At 49.7% G+C, this 20,724-nt stretch overlaps 1 protein-coding gene across 2 annotated transcripts in view; it reads left to right on the top strand.

The window, feature by feature from the left end:
• AMER1 (APC membrane recruitment protein 1) overlaps window positions 1-20,232 on the top strand; it is a 21,706-nt gene extending 1,474 nt beyond the window's left edge. For both annotated transcript variants that reach the window (XM_006082840.3, XM_014465352.2), the window contains exon 2: window positions 12,085-20,232. In XM_006082840.3, coding sequence (XP_006082902.1) covers window positions 12,184-15,573 — 3,390 coding nt within the window. In that variant the 5' untranslated portion in view covers window positions 12,085-12,183 and the 3' untranslated portion in view covers window positions 15,574-20,232. The remainder of the gene's footprint in view (window positions 1-12,084) is intronic.
• Window positions 20,233-20,724: the final 492 nt, after the last annotated feature.

Genomic DNA, 20,724 nt, shown 5'->3' with positions numbered 1-20,724 from the left:
GGGTGGATTATGGGTGGGTGGAGGGTCCTGAGCTTTTGGAATCCCCACCCCACACCTGGTGATTCCAGCAGAGCCCACACCCCCAGTGCACTTTTCCCTCAATCATTCTTCCACTGCCCAGTCATTGCAGGTGGTGTGCCTCTGGCAATGGACTCTAGGCCTTCCTGAGAAGCAGGAGAGAGGGAGCAATCCAGGAGCTTAGCAGGCTCTTTATGGACCTTTGACCAACCTCTGAGGGTGGAGAACCATTTGAGAGGAGACAATGAGACCCAGTAAATCCCTCATTTGGGAGGAAGGCCAGCTGGGGACTTTTCTGACACCTGCAAGTAATGCAGGTACCATACTACTCTCATCTCCTCCCACCTTGACCAGTGTCAACACAAACCCCCTAACTTGCAGTTGGGCATCTTCAGCCCAGGGCTGGGCCAGCCCTCAGCCCTGCCTCCAACCAACAACCACCTAACATATGCAACCTATTTAACTCTCTTCCCCATACCCAAACTCACTCACCCTACATGTCCAAGTTCTCTGGCTCTAGCTCTGGGGCTTTCTCAATGCCTTTCCTGACTGTCTCTTGCAACCCATGATGACTTCTCTTCCAAGCTGCCTGAGTCCCCTGGGCATTTTGGGGCTTAAATTATAATAGTAGGCAAACTATAATTAAGTTTCTCTGCCTCTACTTTGTCTCTGATAACATGGATGTCTTGAGTTCTCTCATAACCCCTCACAGGGGTAAATGCAACCTGAACTCTGCCACAACCCTATCAAAGCTTAGCAATGCAAAGAAGTTAAGAAATGCTCCAGAAGGACTTGCTTTCTTTGTAGAGCTTTCAAGAAGACCTTTACCACTCCAACTTGCACTTGTCCTGACCCATATGAAAGTGATTAGAGAAATGATACTCAAGGCTCAGGTATTTGTTGAATATGCCTAATGAGGATAGAGAAGGGGTATGGGTTGAAACTATAAGAAGAAAAATCATGATATATCTCTTCAACAGCAAGCACAGGATCTGGACTGCCCAGACCCCAGACCACACATACTTTTGGATGCTGGCTCAGGAGCTTAGAAGCAAACCATGGTGAGATAGGAGATCTCTATATGCAGGAGGATTATCCCAGGAAGCTTCCAGAAAGTAGAGGGGTTTGGCAAGGTAAAGAGTAATGGTATAAGCAAAATTAGGAATAGGAGGGGTGTTGCTGGCAAGCAGGCTAAATGAGATGACTGGGTATTTTCTGGTTGAGATTGTATGACTCTAAGATATTTGGTGCCTAGTGGTGGGGGTTCCCAGATGCCAGGGTATGGAATGGGGATCTGATCATGGGGAAAGGGACCATCAAAGAATGGGGAATTAGGAGGTTTTGGGGTGTGTATATGTGTGTGTGTGTGTGTGTGTAAATATGCCATAATAAATTGGGGTTTTAGTGTGGAGTCTTAGAGATTAGAAACATGTCATATGTTGGGCAGGTAAGAGGCCACCTTTGGATCTGGAAGTAGAACTGGGGGGGGGTTGGCTATCTCTAGAGGGAAGTTGTACCATATCTGTCTCCCTTCTGCCTTGTGGAGGTTGGGGAGGGGGAAGGAGAGAGCCTGGAGCCTACATACCAACGTGGTGGAGCCTAAGTGTCCCTCAGGCCTCTGCTGATTTCCTTCCTTCCAACTGTACAGGCCTTCATGGAGTACCAGTTTGGACTTATGTGCTTACATATGGGAATCCTGAGCCCTGGAAAGTAACTGGGACTTGCTTAAGGTCACACGGCATTTAGTAATAGGGGGATAGGCTGCTGTTTCCTGTGCAGTGGCTATTTCCACTTTATTCCACTGTGTCCAATGGCCTCCATTCAAAACACACCTCATTAACCAACACCTCACCTCACCTCACCTCACCTCACCTCACCCATTCCTCAAGAGTGAAGAGGTGTTGGGTTAGCTTGGGGGCCCCATCTGGGAGCCCCTCCTCCCCTAACATGACTCTTTTGTGCATCTTGATCTTTGTCTGCAGCCTGTCAAAGGGGTTAAAACTTTCAGAAGGGAGGGAAGTAGTTGGAAGATATTGCCAGTCCAATGATTCTCTTCTAGCATAGTGGAGGTGTGAAAAATTCCTTAAGAACTATTACTTGTACACTCTTAGAAAGTGTGTATGTGGCGGGGTGGGTAGAGGAGGGAACAGCCCTGCTCAGCTGGCTGCTCCAGGGTAATAAGGGAAGGAGGAGAATAGCAGAAGCCTGGCAGGTCACTGGCTTGCTTACAAAACCATAAGGAAGAAGGGGCTTCCAGCCCCCTCACTTACAAATAGGCTACTTGAGGCTAGAAGAAGGCATTCCCAGTGTTATTCCATAAGTTCCCCTGCTTCGAATCCTGTCCAGGCAGATAAGATAGGTGATAAAGGTAAAACTCCCAGAGGTGGTATTTCATTGCCTTCCTGTATCACCTTACCCATGTTGCTGCCAGGAAGTTCTCAGAGCTAATCTGAGCCTCTCATGCTATACTTAAACTGTGGTGTGTGTGTGTGTGTGTGTGTGTGTGTGTGTGTGTGTGTGTGTTGGGGGTGGAGTTGAGGGCATCTGGCACCATTGCTCTTCTGTTTAACAATCCATTGGAGGTTTCATATGTGTTAAACCATTTCTCCAACCTCCAACTTTGGTTCTCTGAATAAATAATCACAGAGCCTTTCATCTCCTTTTCTTGGTCTTATTTTTCAAACCTGTGTATGTGTAAGTGTGTCCCTGGCAAGGCAGGGAGGGAAACCAGAACCACTGCAGAAGTGCAGGTGCCAGCTGAATGAGGGTGCATTGCTCCCCTGAACCTCCCCTTTTGGGATTAGAGGATAATATGGGCAATGGTGAAAATGGCTCAAGGAATCTTGGTAGAGTAAGAGGCAGGCATGATAGTGATGCAGGGGCTTTTGTGACCCTTTGATCTGCATTTCTTGTTGTAGAGCTTTCATTGCTTTCATCTCCTGCAGGTTTCCCCCCTGTGGCTTCCAAGCAGATACTAAACCCCCTTCTCCAGCCAGCACTTCTCAGCCTGCCCTATTAGGGCTGCAGCTTTTCTCAGGGGTCGGGGGGAAGAGGGCTGGATTGTACCTGTTGTGGTACCTCTCCTCTCTGGACAAATATAAAATACTAGAGGCCCGGTGCACAAAAATTTGTGCACTCGGGGGGGAAGAGGGGTCCCTCAGCCCGGCCTGTGCCCTCTCGCAGTCTGGGACCCCTCAGGAGATAACGACCTGCTGGCTTAGGCCTGCTCCCGGGTGGCAGAGGGCAGGCCCAATCCCTAGGTGCAGCCCCTGGTCAGGCTCAGAGCAGGGCCGATTGGGGAGTTGGGGCGCCGCCCCCTGTCATGCACAGAGCAGGGCGGATCAGGAGGTTGCGATGCCACCCTCAGTCACGCTCAGGGTAGGGCCGATTGAGGGGTTGGGGCACCGCCCCCTGTCACACTCAAGGCAGGGTCGATGGGGAGGTTGCGGCGCCACCCCCTGTCATGCACAGAGCAGGGCCAATCAGGGGGTTGGGGCGCTGCCCCATGTCACGCACAGAGCAGGGCCCATCAGGGGGGTTGGGGCTCCGTACCCTGTCACACACAGAACAGGGTCGATCAGGGGGTTGGGGAGCTCCCCCCTGTCATGCACAGAGCAGGGCCCATCAGGGGGGTTGGGGAGCTCCCCCCCGTCATGCACAGAGCAGGGCCCATCAGGGGGTTGGGGAGCTCCCCCCTGTCACGCACAGAGCAGGGCCCATCAGGGGGTTGGGGAGCTCCCCCCTGTCACACACAGAGTAGGGCTGATAGGGGAGTTGGGGCACTGCCCCCTGTCATACACAGAGCAGGGCCGGATCAGGGGGTTGGGGCGCCGCCCTCTATCACCCCACAGAGCAGGGCCGATCAGGGGGTTGGGCGCCGCCACTCTCACACTCAGGGCAGGGCCGATGGGGAGGTTATGGCTCTACCCGGTCCACACACAGAGCATGATCTCTTTGCGGAGAGAATAGTTGGGGCGCCGCACCCTGTCACACACAGAGCCACAGGGCGATCAGGGGGTTGGGGAGCTCCCCCCTATCAGGCACAGAGCAGGGCTGATCAGGGGGTTGGGGCGCCTTCCCCTGTCATGAACAGAGCAGAGCGGATAGGGAGGTTGTGGCCCCGCCCCCTGTCACACACAGAGCTGCAGGGCGATCAGGGGGTTTGGGCGCTGCCCCCTGTCACGCTGATCCCGGTGCCGGGAGGCCTCGTGGCTCCGCTGATCCCGGTGCTGGGAGGCATATTTCCCTTTTACTATATTGAATAGAGGCCTGGTGCACGGGTGGGGGCTGGCTGGTTTGCCCTGAAGGGTGTCCTGGATCAGGGTGGGGGTCCCCACTGGGGTGCCTGGCCAGCCTGGATGAGGGGATGATGGTTGTTTGCAGCTGGTCACACCCCCTTCAGGGTGAGGGTCCCCACTGGGGTGCCTGGCCAGTCTGGGTGAGGGGCTGAGGGCTGTTTTCAGGCTGGTGGGTGACCGAAGCTCCCAACCGCTCCTTTTTTTTCTTTTTTTTTTCTTCTGGGCCAAGGCCTCTGCTGCTGAAAGCAGGTATCTGGTTTGTTTCGGTTCTATAATCGAAACACTGTATCATCTCCAGCTCTGAGATCCCTGCCAGCTGAAAGCTGGTTTCCGGGGTTTTGTTTAGCTTCTATATTTGTTACAATGTTTCAAACTGCCAGCTCAGAGGCCGGCAAGGCAGGCGGGGAACGTTGGAGTCCTCCTTCATTGAAGCAAGCAAGCCTCATGTTCGCTTCCAGCTGCCTGGCTGCCGGCCGCCATCTTGGCTGGCAGTTAATTTGCATATCGCCCTGATTAGCCAATGGGAAGGGTAGCGGTCGTACGCTAATTACCATGTTTCTCTTTTGTTAGATAGCAGGATTCACAGGACAGGCCTAGTGAATTTTGAAAGAGTATTATGTTGGGTAGAGTTGTGGGGTACAGGTGTGAGAAGTAAAGCTGGGCCACAGTGCATCTTGGTCTTGCAGTGGTGGACTGGGCTCAACGAGCCAGGGATCCAGGCCTCCCAGAGAAGCTTAAGACCACCAAAATCACATGCCCCCATCCAGCCGCCTGACTCAGCAGGTGCTATAAACGTGGGCACAGGACTACCCTTCCCCCAGCTTCTCACTAAACCTGGGGCAAGTGGACCCCTGGCCCAATCTCCCATTTCTAGATGGGGAAACTGAGGCCCAGAACAAAGAAGATATTTGCCCAATTTACACAGAAGCACAAAGCTACTGTCCCCTAATTCAAGGCTTCTTCCTCAAAGCACACTGATCCTGGTCCCCTGTCAAGCCTCAGTTGCCTTAACTGGCCTCTCACATAGTTTATGGTTTGTACGTGGGAGTGGATACATAGGAAAGTCAGGGGTCTCCATTGTTCACTTGGCCTATTTTCTCCTCTGCAGGCTTCCTTTGGCTGCCTCAACACATCTGTTTGCCTAAAGTTAACTGCTCTCTTGTTTTTCATCTGAATTGGGATGGGGCTGGGGGTGGTTGGTGCCTATCTCCAGTCTCCAGTCTTACTATTGCTGTGTTAGTACTAATGTAGTGGAAGCCTTACTCTGCAGGCAAGGCATCCATCTCAGATACATTCCTCTCTAAGGAGATTTGGGAGCCTGAGAGGGGAGTGGCAAGTAGGTCGCCCTAAGAGTTCCTGTTGTTCCAGGCAAGCTGGGCAGGGAACCTCAGCAGCTTGAGGAGAAAGTTGGGGCACCAAGAAGACACACTAGGAAGGCCCATTTCTTGGGAGAGGTGATATCAGGGTGACCATATCTCCCAGAATGCAGAAGCCCCTGTGTATTGGGGGCTGGGCCTAAGGGGCAGAGTAGTAAGGCTAGGAAACCTGGAGGAGGCATGCAGGGAGAGCAAATCCTGAAGGTCAGGCAAAGGGGTTTGGCCCAAATTTTGTAGGCAATGTGAAATAATTTGGTAAGTAGCAGGGTGATGTGCTAAAATCAGGGTTATAAGAAACTGAATCTGGCAAGGGTGTGCAGGATGGATGAGATGGAAGGAGGGAGGCAAGGGGTAGGAATTCAACTTTGTGGCATGCAGTGTGACCAGAGGGAGACCAGCTAAAAGGCTTGTGTCATCTTTAGAGGACTTGGTGTAGCAGCTGAGGAGCTAGAGTCCAAAAGTGGCTGCAAGAAGCTCCATCACCAGGGTCTTTTATTGAACATCTGCTCAGTATGTAGTGAGCCAGTTGCCCTTTACATTTATCATCTTGAATCTTTACCACAGCGCTGCACAGTAGGTAGCATTTTCTTCATTTTATAGATAAGGCATTTGAGTCTCAGAGAGGTTAGACCATTTTCTCAAACATCACAGCCTGTAAGGGGTAAAGCTGGCATTTTAGTTCTGGGCTAACAAACTTTGGCTGAATTGGAATTCTTCTGAACCAGTGTTGTTTGAGCTCCTGTTCTGTGCTAGATGTAGTGAGTACAGGATAAAGGAGGGTCCGTCCCAAAGAGATGAATGGACAGACTGAGGCTTTTCAGAATGAATTACCCAAGGGTGAGTATGTTAATAACTCAGTTGAGAGACTGATTGATGGTGGATGAGTAGGAGCAGAGGAGAGAGGTCCAGTAGATATCTGTGCTGCCTCTACAGTTGGTGGGATGCCTTCTTGAGAGGAGGTGCCCCTCAACAGAAAGGCTGAAAATTAGTGGAAGGGTTATTGCAGGGATAGCTTAGGTGGTGCCAGCAGCCTTTACAGCGTTGCCAAAAGGTGCCAAGCTAGGCAGCCCTTCCTTCAGGCCCTGAGCAATGTTTTGAGAGTGGACCTTGTCTGTGGACTTTAGAAATGGGTGATTAAGTTTCATATATTCTCATAGATCATTTTCTTTAAACAATAGCTCATATTTTGCATCTTTATCCCAGTTGGCAGGTTTCTGTTTGAACCTTTGTTTTGGTCCCTCAAGCTTATTTCCCAAGGGAAACGGAGTAAAGGAACATGTGTCATGGTTTGGTAGTGAGGGTGGGGGTGGGGGAGTTGCTGATGAGGAGAGCGGCCTCTGGTTGGGTTGGCAGCCCTTGGATTCTGGTCAGCAGGCTTTTTGGAATGTGCTAGATGGGGCCAAAACAGTGGCAACCAGTGACAACTGGAAATGTTTCTGAGAAAAGGTTCAGCTGGGCTGGGACAGGGATGAGAGGGGAGGAGGAGCTGATGGCTCTTGTGTGACGTGCTCCTGCACAATCCTTGCTCTCAGTGTTTCTCATTTGATGGGGGGCCAGCACAGAATGTCATGGATGGAACTCAAGGGGCCTGGGAGCTGGTGTGGCCCTGTCACTATCCCACTGTATGACCTTAGGCAAATCTTTTTCCAAGCCTAGGCAGTTTCCTTCTCTGTGACAAGGAGTTACCATCCCCCATCAGGGGAATTTCTGAGAAGGGCAAATAGTGGGTGAAGGAGTGGGGAGCACTTTATAAACTGGTAAGTACCCTGAGTTGGGTGCAGGATATCTGTTAATTTGCATTTCCTTTGATATTGGTACTTTAGCTGAGTTTGAATTGTTGACCTTTCTGGCCTGGGCTAGTCAAATTCCCAGATAATCCAGAGTTGTTAGCCAGTAGCTGACTGGAGGCTACTTTTTGGTCCCTGAATATTAAAGTTCGGCTAAAAGAGAAACTAAAGCCTCCTGTAAGGTTGCCCTCATTTACCATTTGGGGAAACTGAGGTCCAAGGTGGTTTGGTGACTTATCCACAGAGCCTTGGGAAGCACCCTACTCAACCCTGCCGGAGGTAGTTTTGATGCTACAATTTGTCCAATTATAATTTGAATAAATATTTAAAAAATTCATTGCTATGTTTTTTAACCTCTGCTATATAATGCATTGTATTTGATACTCAATATACATTGGTTTTGTTCTTTACAATAGCTTTAAGAGGTAGACATCTCAATAGCTTCATTTTTCAGTTGAGGAAACTAAAAGAACCTGCTGATTTCTCCCAGGTCGGGCATGGCTGATTACAGTGCAGAACTGGCTGAGTTTCTGGGGTTGAGGGCAGTGGTGGGGCTCCATTCCTTCCTCATTCCTCTCCATTCCTTCCTCAGCCCATCTCCATGCACAATGATAGGGTGGGCCCAGTGTGGGCTTGCCCCCAGGAAAACTGCTTGGAGGAGTTTTGAGGAATGGTAGCTTATTGAGGCCATGCTTCTGGAGCTACTGCATAAATCCACATATTTCTTCCTTGAACCCAGCCTTCTCTAAGTTGGCTGAGCTGGCCCCAGGAAGCTGGGCTGGAAAGTGCAAGGCTCAGGCTGCAGCTATTTCCTCCTCACCAAGAAGGGTCCCTGAGGCATATTTGTGGTTGGTGTCCTGCCTGTGTTTTGAGAGGAGGGGGAAGGAAGAAGCTCTGTGCAAGTAGCCAGCCTTCCACTGGTCCCAGAATGGACTGAAGCTGGCCCTGGGAGCAGGGATGGGTACAGCCCACACCCTGCCATGACAGCAGCAGCTGCAGCAAATAGCTCTTGTCTGGGGCCACAAATTAGCCTTAGAGTGTTCCCTTAACCCAACAGTCTACCTGAAATTTAGACAGCCGCACAGGTTGAAAAACCTAAGCGTTACAGGCCCTGTGTTTGGCAGGACCACTTTCTTGGCAGGAACCAAGATGGGAGTCAGTCCCAGCCTGGGGAATCTGCAAAATCTGTCTCTTGCTGTCCCCTTTGCCTTCTGCCCCACTTCACTCCCCTGGACATTGAACTCTATGGCCCTAAGTAAAGACAGCATAGCCCATTGAGGGACAGTACTGGGACCTGGAGGGGTAGCAAGGAAAGTAGCAAGGAGCCAAAGGGGATAGGTGGGGCTGGGTTAGGGGGCTACCAGCTCTGAGTCATTACTGCCACCTACTGTCTTACTGTCTTGGAGGAAAGCAGACAGAGACATTGTGATTGGCTATGGGAAGTACATGGCCCTGAGAAGAACTAGGCAGGGAAATGAGAGATAGCACAATTTCAAGGCTGGCTCTTGCCAGCAGACAACCTTGGGCCTCTTAGGAAGAAGGCCTGAAGCTAGAGGGTGAGAATCTCAGTCCCAGGACACAGTCCTGCCTAGTTCACTCATTCCCACTACACAATCACAGGGTTTTTAAAACTGCCCTTAGGAGAGGACTTTGTATAAATCCAGATGCATCTTTAAAATCCCCTCACACCTGGCTCCTCCTCAGTGAGGGCCAAGACAGGTGGTCCCTCAGGCTCCCTTCAGTAAATGACTCTCCCAAAGGAGTGGCCTTTTACATATGGTCTGCTACTCCTATGTAACTGAGACCTGACCAGGAAGGTGGTAATAATAACAGAAATGCCAGTCTTTCTCATTTGCACTGTACTTTACAGTTTACAAAGTGCTTTTGGTGTCCATTATCCCATTTAACCCCCACACCACTGCAGTGGACTGGGTAGATGAGGGGGGATAGATAGGAGAGCTGGTTTGATCTCCACTTCCAGAGGTTGCCTTGGCCTATTCAGGATCCCCTAGCATTGCCTGGACACCAGTCTGTGGCCCATGGTTACTTTCAAAACATACTATAGATGCCTGTGGCAGGGAAGAGGACAATATAGAGAACAGTGGGCTGGCCTCTACCCCAGTGGAGCACAGCAATAAGGGCAGCAGAAGGTCAAAGGGACTGCCCCATGGCCCTAAACCCAGCAGGACAATTCAGCCTTTGATTCACAAGGAAATCTAGGCCCATACTATTTTTCACTTGGCCTGTGGTCTTCCTTGATGCCAATTCAAATTTAGTCTCACCCATATCTTCCCCTAAATCACTGCCATTTCTACTCAGATTGAATGTCTTCTCTTCAGTGTAGCTTTTCTGAGCCCAGGGTCTGTCTTTTTGCCTTTCAAATTTATCCTGGGATATGATAACAAGGTATGAAGAATTATAACCTTCCACCAAAGCTTAAGAAATAATAGGGGCTTTTCCTTAAGGCCTGTATCATGCTGTGCTTTCAGATTGTTACATATAGATTTCTCTACCAGTTAGCATAGGAATTTCCCAAAAGCAAGGGCTAGGGGTTCCCCCTTCTTGTCTCACCTTGCATTACTGTGCCCAATGTCTATCACTTACCAAATGTTAGTAGAGGTTTGTTTCATGAATTCCACAAAGGGGAATACAGTTTCACAAACAACTGCACTATTGCCACCCCCTCTCTCATGCCCACACCATAATGACAGTAATTTCAGGGCTGAGGTAAAAACAGATGGTTTTGCTTTGGAAAGTAGGGGGGTCAAATATATGATAGGGCCCCTACACCCATCAGACCCTGGGGTCAGGTCTCTTGGGTCATTGTGTGTGTATGTATGATTGTGTATTGCAGGATGGGGGCTGCACTGTCTACTGGGGCTTTCAGTTGCAGGATTAAACTGGAACAATGTCACGTAAAAATATGTCACACAGGAAAAATACCCTAACCTGAGCAGATGGCAATACAAATTTCTGCAGAGAGGGTATCAGATGAATTTTTTTCTCTTTTATTTTCTACATAGCCAGACATTATCTTGCTCCAAGTTTAGTATTCAGTTCTGCAGAGTGCCCCTGATGGAAGCCTGATCACACTGATGATTCAAATCAAGCCAAGCAAAGCTCAAGGTACAAAATTAGTGTTTGCCAAACAGGATCAAGGCTCCAGGAGTGGTCCTCTAATAAGGTCAGAGGCTCTCTCCACCCCCAGTGCTGGTCCATTGTCTCCCACTGGAGGTGAATGCATGACTCTTATTATGGTAGCAACCAATCACAGGGATGATGTGCTAGACAGCTGCTTCTACTTCAAGTGGTGCTTACCTCTCTCTCTGGCTCCCAGCAGCTGTTCTACCTCCCTTCCCTTATCCTGGCTCCCTGTCTGCTAACGGCTACTTACAGAGAAGGGACATAGTGGTGAGGGACTTTTCAGGGAAGGGTTACTGGGTTTTAGCAGACTGCTCACTGATCCAGCCACTGGCCAGCTGTAGTGACTGGAGTGAATACATCAGTCCTGGAGGGGCAACGTGTGTTGTAGCTAGGGGTAGGTGGTAGGTTTTTCCCCTTCTTTTTATTCCATCTCTAGAATTTGGACGTTTGGAGGATTGTGAGCCTAGACCAGAAAGTTGTGCCTTGCACTAGGTTTACTTATTTAAATACATGTTGAGAGCCTGATTCCCAGGCCAGGAACATGACTCATATGGAGTTGTGCCTTCAAGGAGTTCCCTCTATGCATGGAGGAGCTACATGGGGGCCAAAATAATGAGAAGAGTGGAGAAGAAATAGTCTGCCTCATGGTTCTAAAGTAGAATTTGGGGTTCCAGTAACTAAGGGCCATATTAAAATCTCTTCCCAGCAGGACAGTCAATAGAATCTGACCTAGACCTACCCCACAGATAACCACTATGGGGGCGGTATTGCTAGGCTTCTTGGGAAGAGGATACTGAAGCCCAGAGAATTCCTTGTTCCAAGGCCACCATGCATTTTTAGCAGATCCTGGATTGCAGTTCTGGAATGTGAGTCTGTGAGGCTCCTACTCTGGGTTTCTGAAGGTCCTGGAGCATGGTCCTGCCAGCAGTTTAGGGAGCCTGCAAAGACAAGGTGAAACTTCAGGTATACTTGTCTTTCCTGCCCCAGGAAAAATGTCAGTGAGAGTCTGGGCTAATGTGAACTCGATGCCTGGACCGCGCAGAGCTCAGTGAGGACTAAATGAGCTATTTTTGCCAGATGCTTTTCAAAAATTCTATGTCATCAGAGCTGACCTACCTCTTGCCTTTTCTGCCTCTCCCTAACATACCCCCTTTGATAACTCCTCCCACATTCACTAGCACCACTGGGCCTTTCTCACATCTGCAGTTCCCCCTGCTCAGTGAAAGAGGGTAGGGGTGATGACTGCCTGTTGCTCACTTTAGGGCTTTGCTGTCTTGAGGCCCAGAGGAGGTTGGGGCAGCAAGCCAAGCACATGGAGTGCATTAAGTTTTTCCCTGCATTTTCTCTTTCTTTCTGGTTCCACTCAAGTCTGAAACCACAGACACCTGTGAAAACAAACTCTGCCTGGCTGCTTGCTCACCAATACTGTGTCTCTGTTTTTATCTTTCTCATCTCTTCCAGGCCCAACTATGATGCTTCCTGACTGATGATGTTATAATAGTGCCCAGAAGCCAGAAGGCTGCATTTTCAGCTGAACATACCTGAGTTGTCCCCATCACCATGGAGACCCGAAAAGATGAAGCTACTCAGGCCAAGGGAGCAGCAGCCTCTGTGGATACCCAGAACCAAGGGTCGGAGAAAGGAGCCAAGAACAAGGCAGCTGAGACAACAGAAGGGCCAGGGTCAGAGCCACCCTCATCTGGCCCAGGTAGGCTGAAGAAAACTGCCATGAAACTCTTTGGTGGCAAGAAGGGCATCTGTACCCTGCCTAGTTTCTTTGGAGGGGGACGAAGCAAAGGTTCTGGGAAAAGCAGCTCCAAGAAGGGTATTAGCAAGAGCAGGACCCATGATGGCTTGAGTGAAGCAGCCCGTAGCCAAGAAGACATTGTCAGCGAAGGAACTGGCCTCTCCTTACCTTTGCCTGAGTCACCCTGCCAACTTCCCAGTTCTCAGAGTGCCCATGGGGCTTTGGAGACAGGTTCCAAATGCAAGATGTCTGTGGCTGGAACCATAGAGAAAGCTGGGGTTGAGAAGGTTTCCTCTGTGACCAAGCCAAAGAAAGGCCTGAAAGGTTTTTTCAGCAGTATTCGCCGTCACCGGAAGAATAAGGTCTCTGGTGCTGAGCAAAGTGAGCCAGGAGCCAAGGGACCTGAGGAGGCCAGAGCCAGGCCTCATGAGAACGTGAGCTCAGCCCTTCTGTCCCATGCTGAGGAAACCCTTCAAGACCCAAGAAAGGAAAATTCCAAACCCCAAGATGCCCCTGGACCAAAAGTTTATTCAGCATCAGAGCTTTCTCCAGCAGCCACTGAGAAGACAACCTGTAAAAATCCAGAGCAACCCATGGGGGTCTGTACCTCAGAACTCTTGGAGTCCAAGCCTGCCCCTGAAGTAAGTGTCCCAGAAGAGCCTCAGAGCTCAGAAACAGGGGAGAAGGTGCTGGTAGGGGATATAAATCTACTCAATGGCCCTGTTGGGGACCAACTGAGCCTCTTCTTTGGAGATGTCACATCCCTTAAAAGTTTTGACTCACTGACAGGTTGTGGTGACATCATAGCAGAGCAGGACATGGATAGTATGACAGACAGCATGGCCTCTGGAGGCCAGAGGGCCAACCGAGATGGGACCAAGCGAAGTTCTTGCCTGGTTACCTATCAAGGAGGTGGGGAGGAGATGGCCTTGCCAGATGATGATGATGAGGAAGAAGAGGAGGAAGAGGATGTTGAATTAGAGGAGGAGGAAGAAGAAGTCAAAGCGGAAGATGATGACTTAGAATATCTGTGGGCAAGTGCTCAGATGTACCCAAGACCCAATATGAATCTGGGCTACCATCCCACCATTTCACCAGGCCACCAGGGCTACATGCTGTTTGACCCAGTTCGGTCTTATCCTTGCCTAGCTCCTGGAGACCTTTTGACTCCTCAGAGTGACCAGCAAGAATCTGCCCCCAATAGTGATGAGGGATATTATGATTCAACCACACCTGGATTTGAGGATGACTCAGGGGAGGCTCTGGGGCTTATCCGCAGGGATTGCCTGCCCCGAGACAGCTATAGTGGAGATGCCCTCTATGAATTCTATGAGCCAGATGATAGTCTTGAGAACTCCCCACCTGGGGATGACTGCCTTTATGACCTCCATGGTCGCAGCTCTGAGATATTTGACCCCTTCTTGAACATTGAGCCCTTTTCTTCCTCTCGGCCACCTGGGACAATGGAGACAGAAGAAGAACGGCTAGTGACCATACAGAAGCAGTTGTTGTATTGGGAACTTCGGCGGGAGCAGCTCGAAGCCCAAGAGGCCCGGGAGGCACACACCAGGGAGGCCTATACCCAAGAAACTCATGCAAGGGAGGCTCATGCCCGAGAAGCCCATACCCAGGAAGCTCATGTGAGAGTGGCCCGAGCCCGAGAGTCCTATGCCAGGGAGGCTTGTGCCCGAGAGGCCTGTGCTAGGGAGGCCCAGGCCCGAAAGGCTCGTGATCGAGAGGCCCAAGTCAGACAGCTCCAGGTACGGCAAGAGAAGCCCATTATGGAGTATCAGATGAGACCTTTAGGCCCATCAGTGATGGGCCTGGTGGTAGGGGCATCAGGGGCTTCTCAGACTTCACACCGAGGAACCACGTCAGCTTTCCCTACCACTGCAAGCAGCGAGCCAGACTGGAGGGACTTCCGTCCTCTGGAGAAGCGTTTTGAGGGAACCTGCTCCAAGAAAGATCAAAGTACCTGCCTGATGCAGCTCTTCCAGAGTGATGCTATGTTTGAGCCAGACATGCAAGAAGCAAATTTTGGAGGATCTCCCAGGAGGGCCTACCCTACTTATTCACCCCCTGAAGAGCCAGAGGAAGAGGAGGTTGAGAAGGAAGGGAATGCCACCGTGAGTTTCTCACAAGCCCTTGTGGAGTTCACCAGCAATGGGAACCTCTTTTCCAGCATGTCCTGTAGCTCTGACTCTGACTCATCCTTTACTCAAAACCTCCCTGAACTGCCCCCCATGGTGACCTTTGACATTGCTGATGTAGAACGGGATGGGGAAGGCAAATGTGAAGAGAATCCTGAATTACACAATGATGAGGACCTTGCAGCCTCTTTGGAAGCTTTTGAACTGGGCTACTACCAGAAACATGCCTTTAACAACTACCGCAGCCGATTCTACCAAGGTCTGCCCTGGGGTGTGAGTAGTCTCCCTAGATACTTGGGACTTCCTGGCATGCACCCACGACCCCCACCTGCTGCCATGGCCCTCAACAGGAGGAGTCGCTCCCTTGATACTGCAGAGACCCTGGAGCAGGAACTATCCAATTCCCACCTTGCCCAGGGCTACATGGACCCCGATGAGCTTCAGGCTCAACAGGAAGATTCAGATGAAGAAGACGAGGAAGAATGGGGCAGAGACAGTCCCTTGTCCCTCTATACTGAACCTCCCGGGGCCTATGACTGGCCTGCCTGGGCTCCCTGTCCTCTCCCAGTGGAGACAGCCCCTGCCTGGATAAGTACCAGCCAGTTGGATGGGCCTTCTAGCCAGTCTCCATATAGGCAGGCAGCCTGTTGCATACCTCCTGTGGCTATGTCAGTATTGCTGTCAGTATCAGGGCCAGAGTCAAGGGCAGCCGGGGAATCTGGGCCTCAACTAGCTCGGCCTTCGCACCTACCCCTTCCCATGGGCCCTTGTTATAAGCTCCAGCCACAGGCCTCCCAAAGTGTAAGGGCCAGGCCTCGAGATAAGCTTCTGTCTGCTGATGAGCCCAGTTACTCCTCCAGTTCTGGAGGCTTCAGTTCCAGCCCTCTACCCCAGGTCAAGCCTGTGGGCATTACCCATGGCATCCCTCAGCTGCCCAGGATCCAGCCTGAACCTCTGCATCCTCAGCCCATTCACTATGGGGCTCCCAGCCTTGATCTGTCAAAGGAGAAGGCTGAGCATTGTGCCTCTCCACCAGAATGGAAACCTAGCTGAGCAGTCATCATCAATTCTGGAGTGGGCGCATGGGGCCTGAGCATGGGAATGGGGATCAGGGATTGGGCAGAGGGGTTTGAGGGTGGGGGTTGAAAATCCTTTTGGCCAAGAAAAGCTCCTATGAGTTTTCACCTTCATTTTCCCACTTCCCTCTTCTGCCATCTGTGGCCACATTCAGCTCAGTATATCTGCCCCAGGAGGGTGCTGCTGCTGTGCTCCGATTTTTGCTTTCAGGGTTTCTTCTTGTGACCCATGTAAGGTTTGGGATGCTGTAATTTTGTGCCTATTCCAGTTGCCAAGTTAGTGAATTTATATATAGCATGCATCCTTGACAGAGGCTGAACCCTTAGTGCCCCCAGCCACCCCACTACCCAGTGAATGATGAACAGCCAGGTTTGCACTGCCTTCTATGTGGGGACAGGGGGCTTGTTTGCTGTTAGCAATGTGAAATTATGGTACAGACCCTCCCCACCCCCACTCCATCCTGTCTTGGCATAGCTGCCACTATTATATCAAATGACTATAATCTATTTGTCCCAGCTAGCTGTCCGTAGAAAGGATCATATAGCATATATTTCACTGCTTACTGCTGTGGACTTTGGCATCATAACCAGATGGGGGCCTTTAAACCTGGCCTGCCATAGCTTGGGATGAAGAAAAAAGTGCTAATCCCCTTAATGGAGTGATCAAATTAATCCAGTTGCAAACAGAAGACAAAATAGGGCTTCTATTATAGACACTGCTATAAGTTTTGAGCTCTGGAATGATAGGATTTTTTTCTTTTTCCTCTCTTAAGCTTGTGACTTCCAAAGTTGCAGGTGCTTTTAAATTTTGGTTCTTTTTTTTTTCCTCCAAAGGAAATTTTCATAATTTCATCACAAAGAATACATTCTTTTAATTGAGATATGAGAAGAGAAGCAGCCTAAATTAGGCTTGGTTATAGGAGTTAGGGTTTTTGCAGGTTCCAGGGGAAGGATAGGAAATGGAGGTCCATTTGTTCCAGCCAGTGGGAAAGGGGATTTCAGATTTTGCAGAGCTCGAGGCAACCCAGCTTCTTAGAAGGGAAAATTGCTCCCCCCCCCCAAAACACAAAAAGTTCCTTATGCCTTGCCCACTCATTCATTTATATGCTGTAAAGAGGCTCCAGACAGCACTCCCAAGAGAGGATAACAAAGACATCTAGGCTGTTGTTCTGGACTCAAGAATTTTCATTTTCCAATTATCTAAGTCCTTAGCATCATCAAAGGACCAGGCTTCTTGATAGGAAAGACTGTGATCTGCCCTCACTCTGCCAAGCTTCAGGATGCTCATTTACATGGCAGTTGCAGCCTTTTATGGAATGAATGACACCCTCTTTTCTCCTGCACCCACACAATTCTAATGTTAAACTAGCTTAGAAATACTGGTGGGGAAAAGTCGCTGCCAGGAAGACATTGCAACAGGCTAATCTTACCAGGCTTAGCCTCTCAATCACCAATATGAGAGGGTTCCTTTTAAATTTTTTTATTGGAAACAGCATATGGAACATATTTTGTCTGGATGTGTTGACCCAAATTATGATCCTTGCTCCTCCCATGGCCACCCGTCTTGCACTTACCCCTACCCATTTCCTTGCCTGTTAAGAGAAGAGGTCAACAGGGCTCCTGAGATGGCAATTTGGCTTGGGAATAGATGCCATTGCCTTCCCCCCTCCAGTCAACAAAGGTGACTTTGTGCACAAATTGCTCCTTTGCCAGGAGATATGTTTGTACTGGTCTTTGTCACCATTTCTCAGATTGGGGTTGGCCCAGTGCCCCTCCCCCCAAATCAGGCTTGGCTGGTAGTAGCTGTACCCCTAGAAGCATCACATAAGTTTGCATGGCACTAAACACTACCACTCAAGGGACCCAGACCATCTCTCTAGGCTGACTTTGCATCATGAAGAAATGTATCAGTTATGGAGCTGGAGAGTGAAATAGGGTGAGGAAGGCCCTCCTCACACCAAGCACAGCATTCCAGCAGAGAAGTGCCCAAATTCCAACCTGTCCTTTCACCAAAGTTTCCCTAGGAAGATGGGGCTGAAATTGACCGACTGTTTGGCAGGAAGTAAACACTCACCAAATGCCTTTACAATAGGGGAAAACCCACCACTTGCCTCCTCTGTCTCTGCTTGTGCTTTAGGGCAGCTCAAGCTCTTGACTGAATGTGGACTGTGGCAGCCACAGCAGGTAATAGAGCCATCACCAGCCTCCAGAACTCAATGGGCCACCAGCCTATCTGGGAAGAGAAAAATTAGGTGCTCAGCATTTAGCCAGGGGCTGAGAGCTGCCCTCAGTGACAAGAGGGCAGCAAGAGGTGCTGCCTCTGATGGGAACAATCATAGCCCAGGCATACTTTTCTGGGCTTTGGAAGTTTGCATACCACAGAGTGGGGTCTAGGAGTGAGTAGCAGCTTATGGTTTGGACATTGCTGCCTGCAAGTTTTTTCACTGTCCTGGCCAGCCCAGGGATAGGATCCTCACTACCAGAAGTGGGGCAGTTAGAGGTCATGGCTGCAGAAGCAGACTCCTCAAGAATCTCATTCTGGGTCTAAGTAGTTCCTGGCCAAATCCCAGCTGCAGGTTGAAGAGGAAGAAAGACCTGCCTAGGGACATGTGATGGCAGTGCAGGGTGACACTGGGAGAGCCAGCCAAGCTCCAGGCCTCTTCCCAAATGCTTGTTGGCTGACACCAAATATGCCCTGAATATAGGTGTCAATGTCAAGTCCATACTTAGGTTGTGACCAGACAAACACCATGTCTGCATTGCAAGGTCTTGGATACTGCTTTTGGATGAGACTTCAAGGGAAGATATGACTTGAGTGGAGGTGGCTGCCCTCATCTCTCTACCCAGCAGGCTTATTTAGTGCCAGACAGCTCTAATCATGATAATTCCCAAAAGAGACTGGTCCATTGGGGACCAGTGACTGGATAGACCAGGCCACCTAGGAGGCCTCTCCAGGACCATCAGTTTCTCATGCTTTAGCACTTTGAGGAAGCCCTGCCTTAGTGCCCAGATAGGGTCTGCTCTGCCCAACCAGTTCATGAGTCTCCTGGGCCAAAGGCTTTGGTCAACACTAGTCTCCCTCCTCTGTGCTATACCAAGGAGGAAGGTAGCTTCTCACATGCAGGGTATGTTTTCCCATATCCTGCTTCCAGCGACTTACCCACCCTTGCCAATGCCACCACCCAACCTGCCCTCGGCCAGACCCAATTGCTAGAGGGAGGCATGGGGGGATTAGCAGGGAGACTTCAAGTTTACCCATGTCTATGTTGCATTCAAGTTGTTTTTAATATATATATATATATATATATATATATATATATATATTCAAAAGTCAATTATCTATTTTTGTATTATTTGCATTTTTTAATCATGGAAAACAATGTTTATCAGTCGTTCTTTTCTGATTTATTTTTAAGCGGTGCTGTTTACAGTTTTAAACAAAACAATGATGACACAAAAATTGCTGCTGCTTGTGCAGAGGGCTGGCATCTCAACTGCCCAGACCCCTCACTCTCCCCCTCTCCCCAGCCCTGATGTATCGCACTGTTCATCACCTCCTTCCATGATAGGGGCAACAGAAGATGCCCAGGTACTAAGACAAATGCCAGTCATGTGGAACCAGGCGTGTTGTTTTATGGCTTTATTTTATTTTTTTTCCTTTTGGACCCTGCCCCTTTCCTCTTTGTAGACCTTCTAGAAGTACTCATGTCTTTGCCTCACTCTCTCTTTTTTACTCTTTATGCCCTGTGCTTTTTTTTGAAACCAGAGTGCCCATGTTGTACTGTTTGTCATGTTGAGTTTCTCCAAAGGAACGTTTTGGGGACAGGAATATTCTCCACTCATTGGGGAGGGCAGAGGGTTTCAACCACATCCTGTCTCCACAAGAAGTTGGGGGAGACAGATGGCAGTGATGTTTGAAGCATCAAGAATTAGCCATCTTATTGAGGAAACCCTTGCATAGGACTTACCAGGAGCTCGGTTGATTGGGACATTCACCCAGAAGAGACATTGGGGACCTGCTTGACCCCTCATGCTGCTTTGGGGGAATCTCTCCCCTTACCACCATTCCTGTTCCCCTGCCCTCCTCCAGCTCAGACATGGATGGTACTTTGGGAAATAGTGACTGTCAGGGTGATGGCTTACTGGCCTGATCCCCACTTTTTTATCCTATAGTCACTCCAAAGAAGAAAGTTCACATGGCATGTATATGTATAAAGGTTGGGCTTACTGAGAGGCAGGGCTTTAATTATTCCTGTTTACTATTGGTGCTTATTTTCCCTGCTGTATACTGGGGTGGGGTGGGAGGGAAGAAACCAGGAATGTATATTTAGCTCATGTTAAATAAAATGGCTGGGGGACAGAGGGAAGAAATGAGGAACTGCAGTAAATCCCACCCCCAGGTATAAGAGGTCTTCCTCTCACAATGCAGAAAGGGGAGCATGGCCCCTAGATGTGCCCTAGCTTCCCCTTCTCTATTCCTGAGACATCACAGAGTCGCTTGGATTGTGACCTCTCCAATCCTAATTCTCACTGACATCTGGATATCTTTATGAACTTCCTGTTTGTAACACCATATACTTCTTTTGCTGAATGCTAATAAACTGGGTTCAAGAGGGACCCCCCAGTCACTAAAGTGCATTCTTGTGTTTGTTTTTTGTTTGTTTTTTCATAGCAGCATGCCTGTGTCCCATAGTTTCTGGCTTTTTCCTTAAAGAGAAATTGAGGCAGCAAGGAGGTGAACCTCCTACTGATGGCCCCATCAAAAGGATGTGTCTAATGGTGGGTCTTTCAGGCAAGCTATAGGAATGGCATCCTTCACAAGGCTATGGACAGAGATGAGAGGCTGGCCAGGCAGCTGCTTGCCTCACCTATTCAGCCATGGGGCTGAGTGGGGAGCACGTGGCTTCTGCCCCTTATTGTAGGGCATCTCATCTGGTAGGCACCAGAGGTGTACCATAGTAATAATCCAGTCACCTTGGGATCATGTCCTTCCTTAGATCATCAAGAAGCCATACCTGTGCTATCAACCAGGAGGTGATTGTGCTAATGGCTTTGGTTTCTCTAATCTAGATTCTTGTCTTTGGCCCCTGATAAGCAAGGGTGTCTGACACCTGATGGTGGGCTTTCT

Source organism: Myotis lucifugus, unplaced genomic scaffold, assembly GCF_000147115.1.
Source record: "Myotis lucifugus unplaced genomic scaffold, Myoluc2.0 scaffold_4, whole genome shotgun sequence".
In the NCBI taxonomy this organism is placed as follows: domain Eukaryota; kingdom Metazoa; phylum Chordata; class Mammalia; order Chiroptera; family Vespertilionidae; genus Myotis; species Myotis lucifugus.
This window is presented reverse-complemented; position numbering and strand designations above follow the sequence as displayed.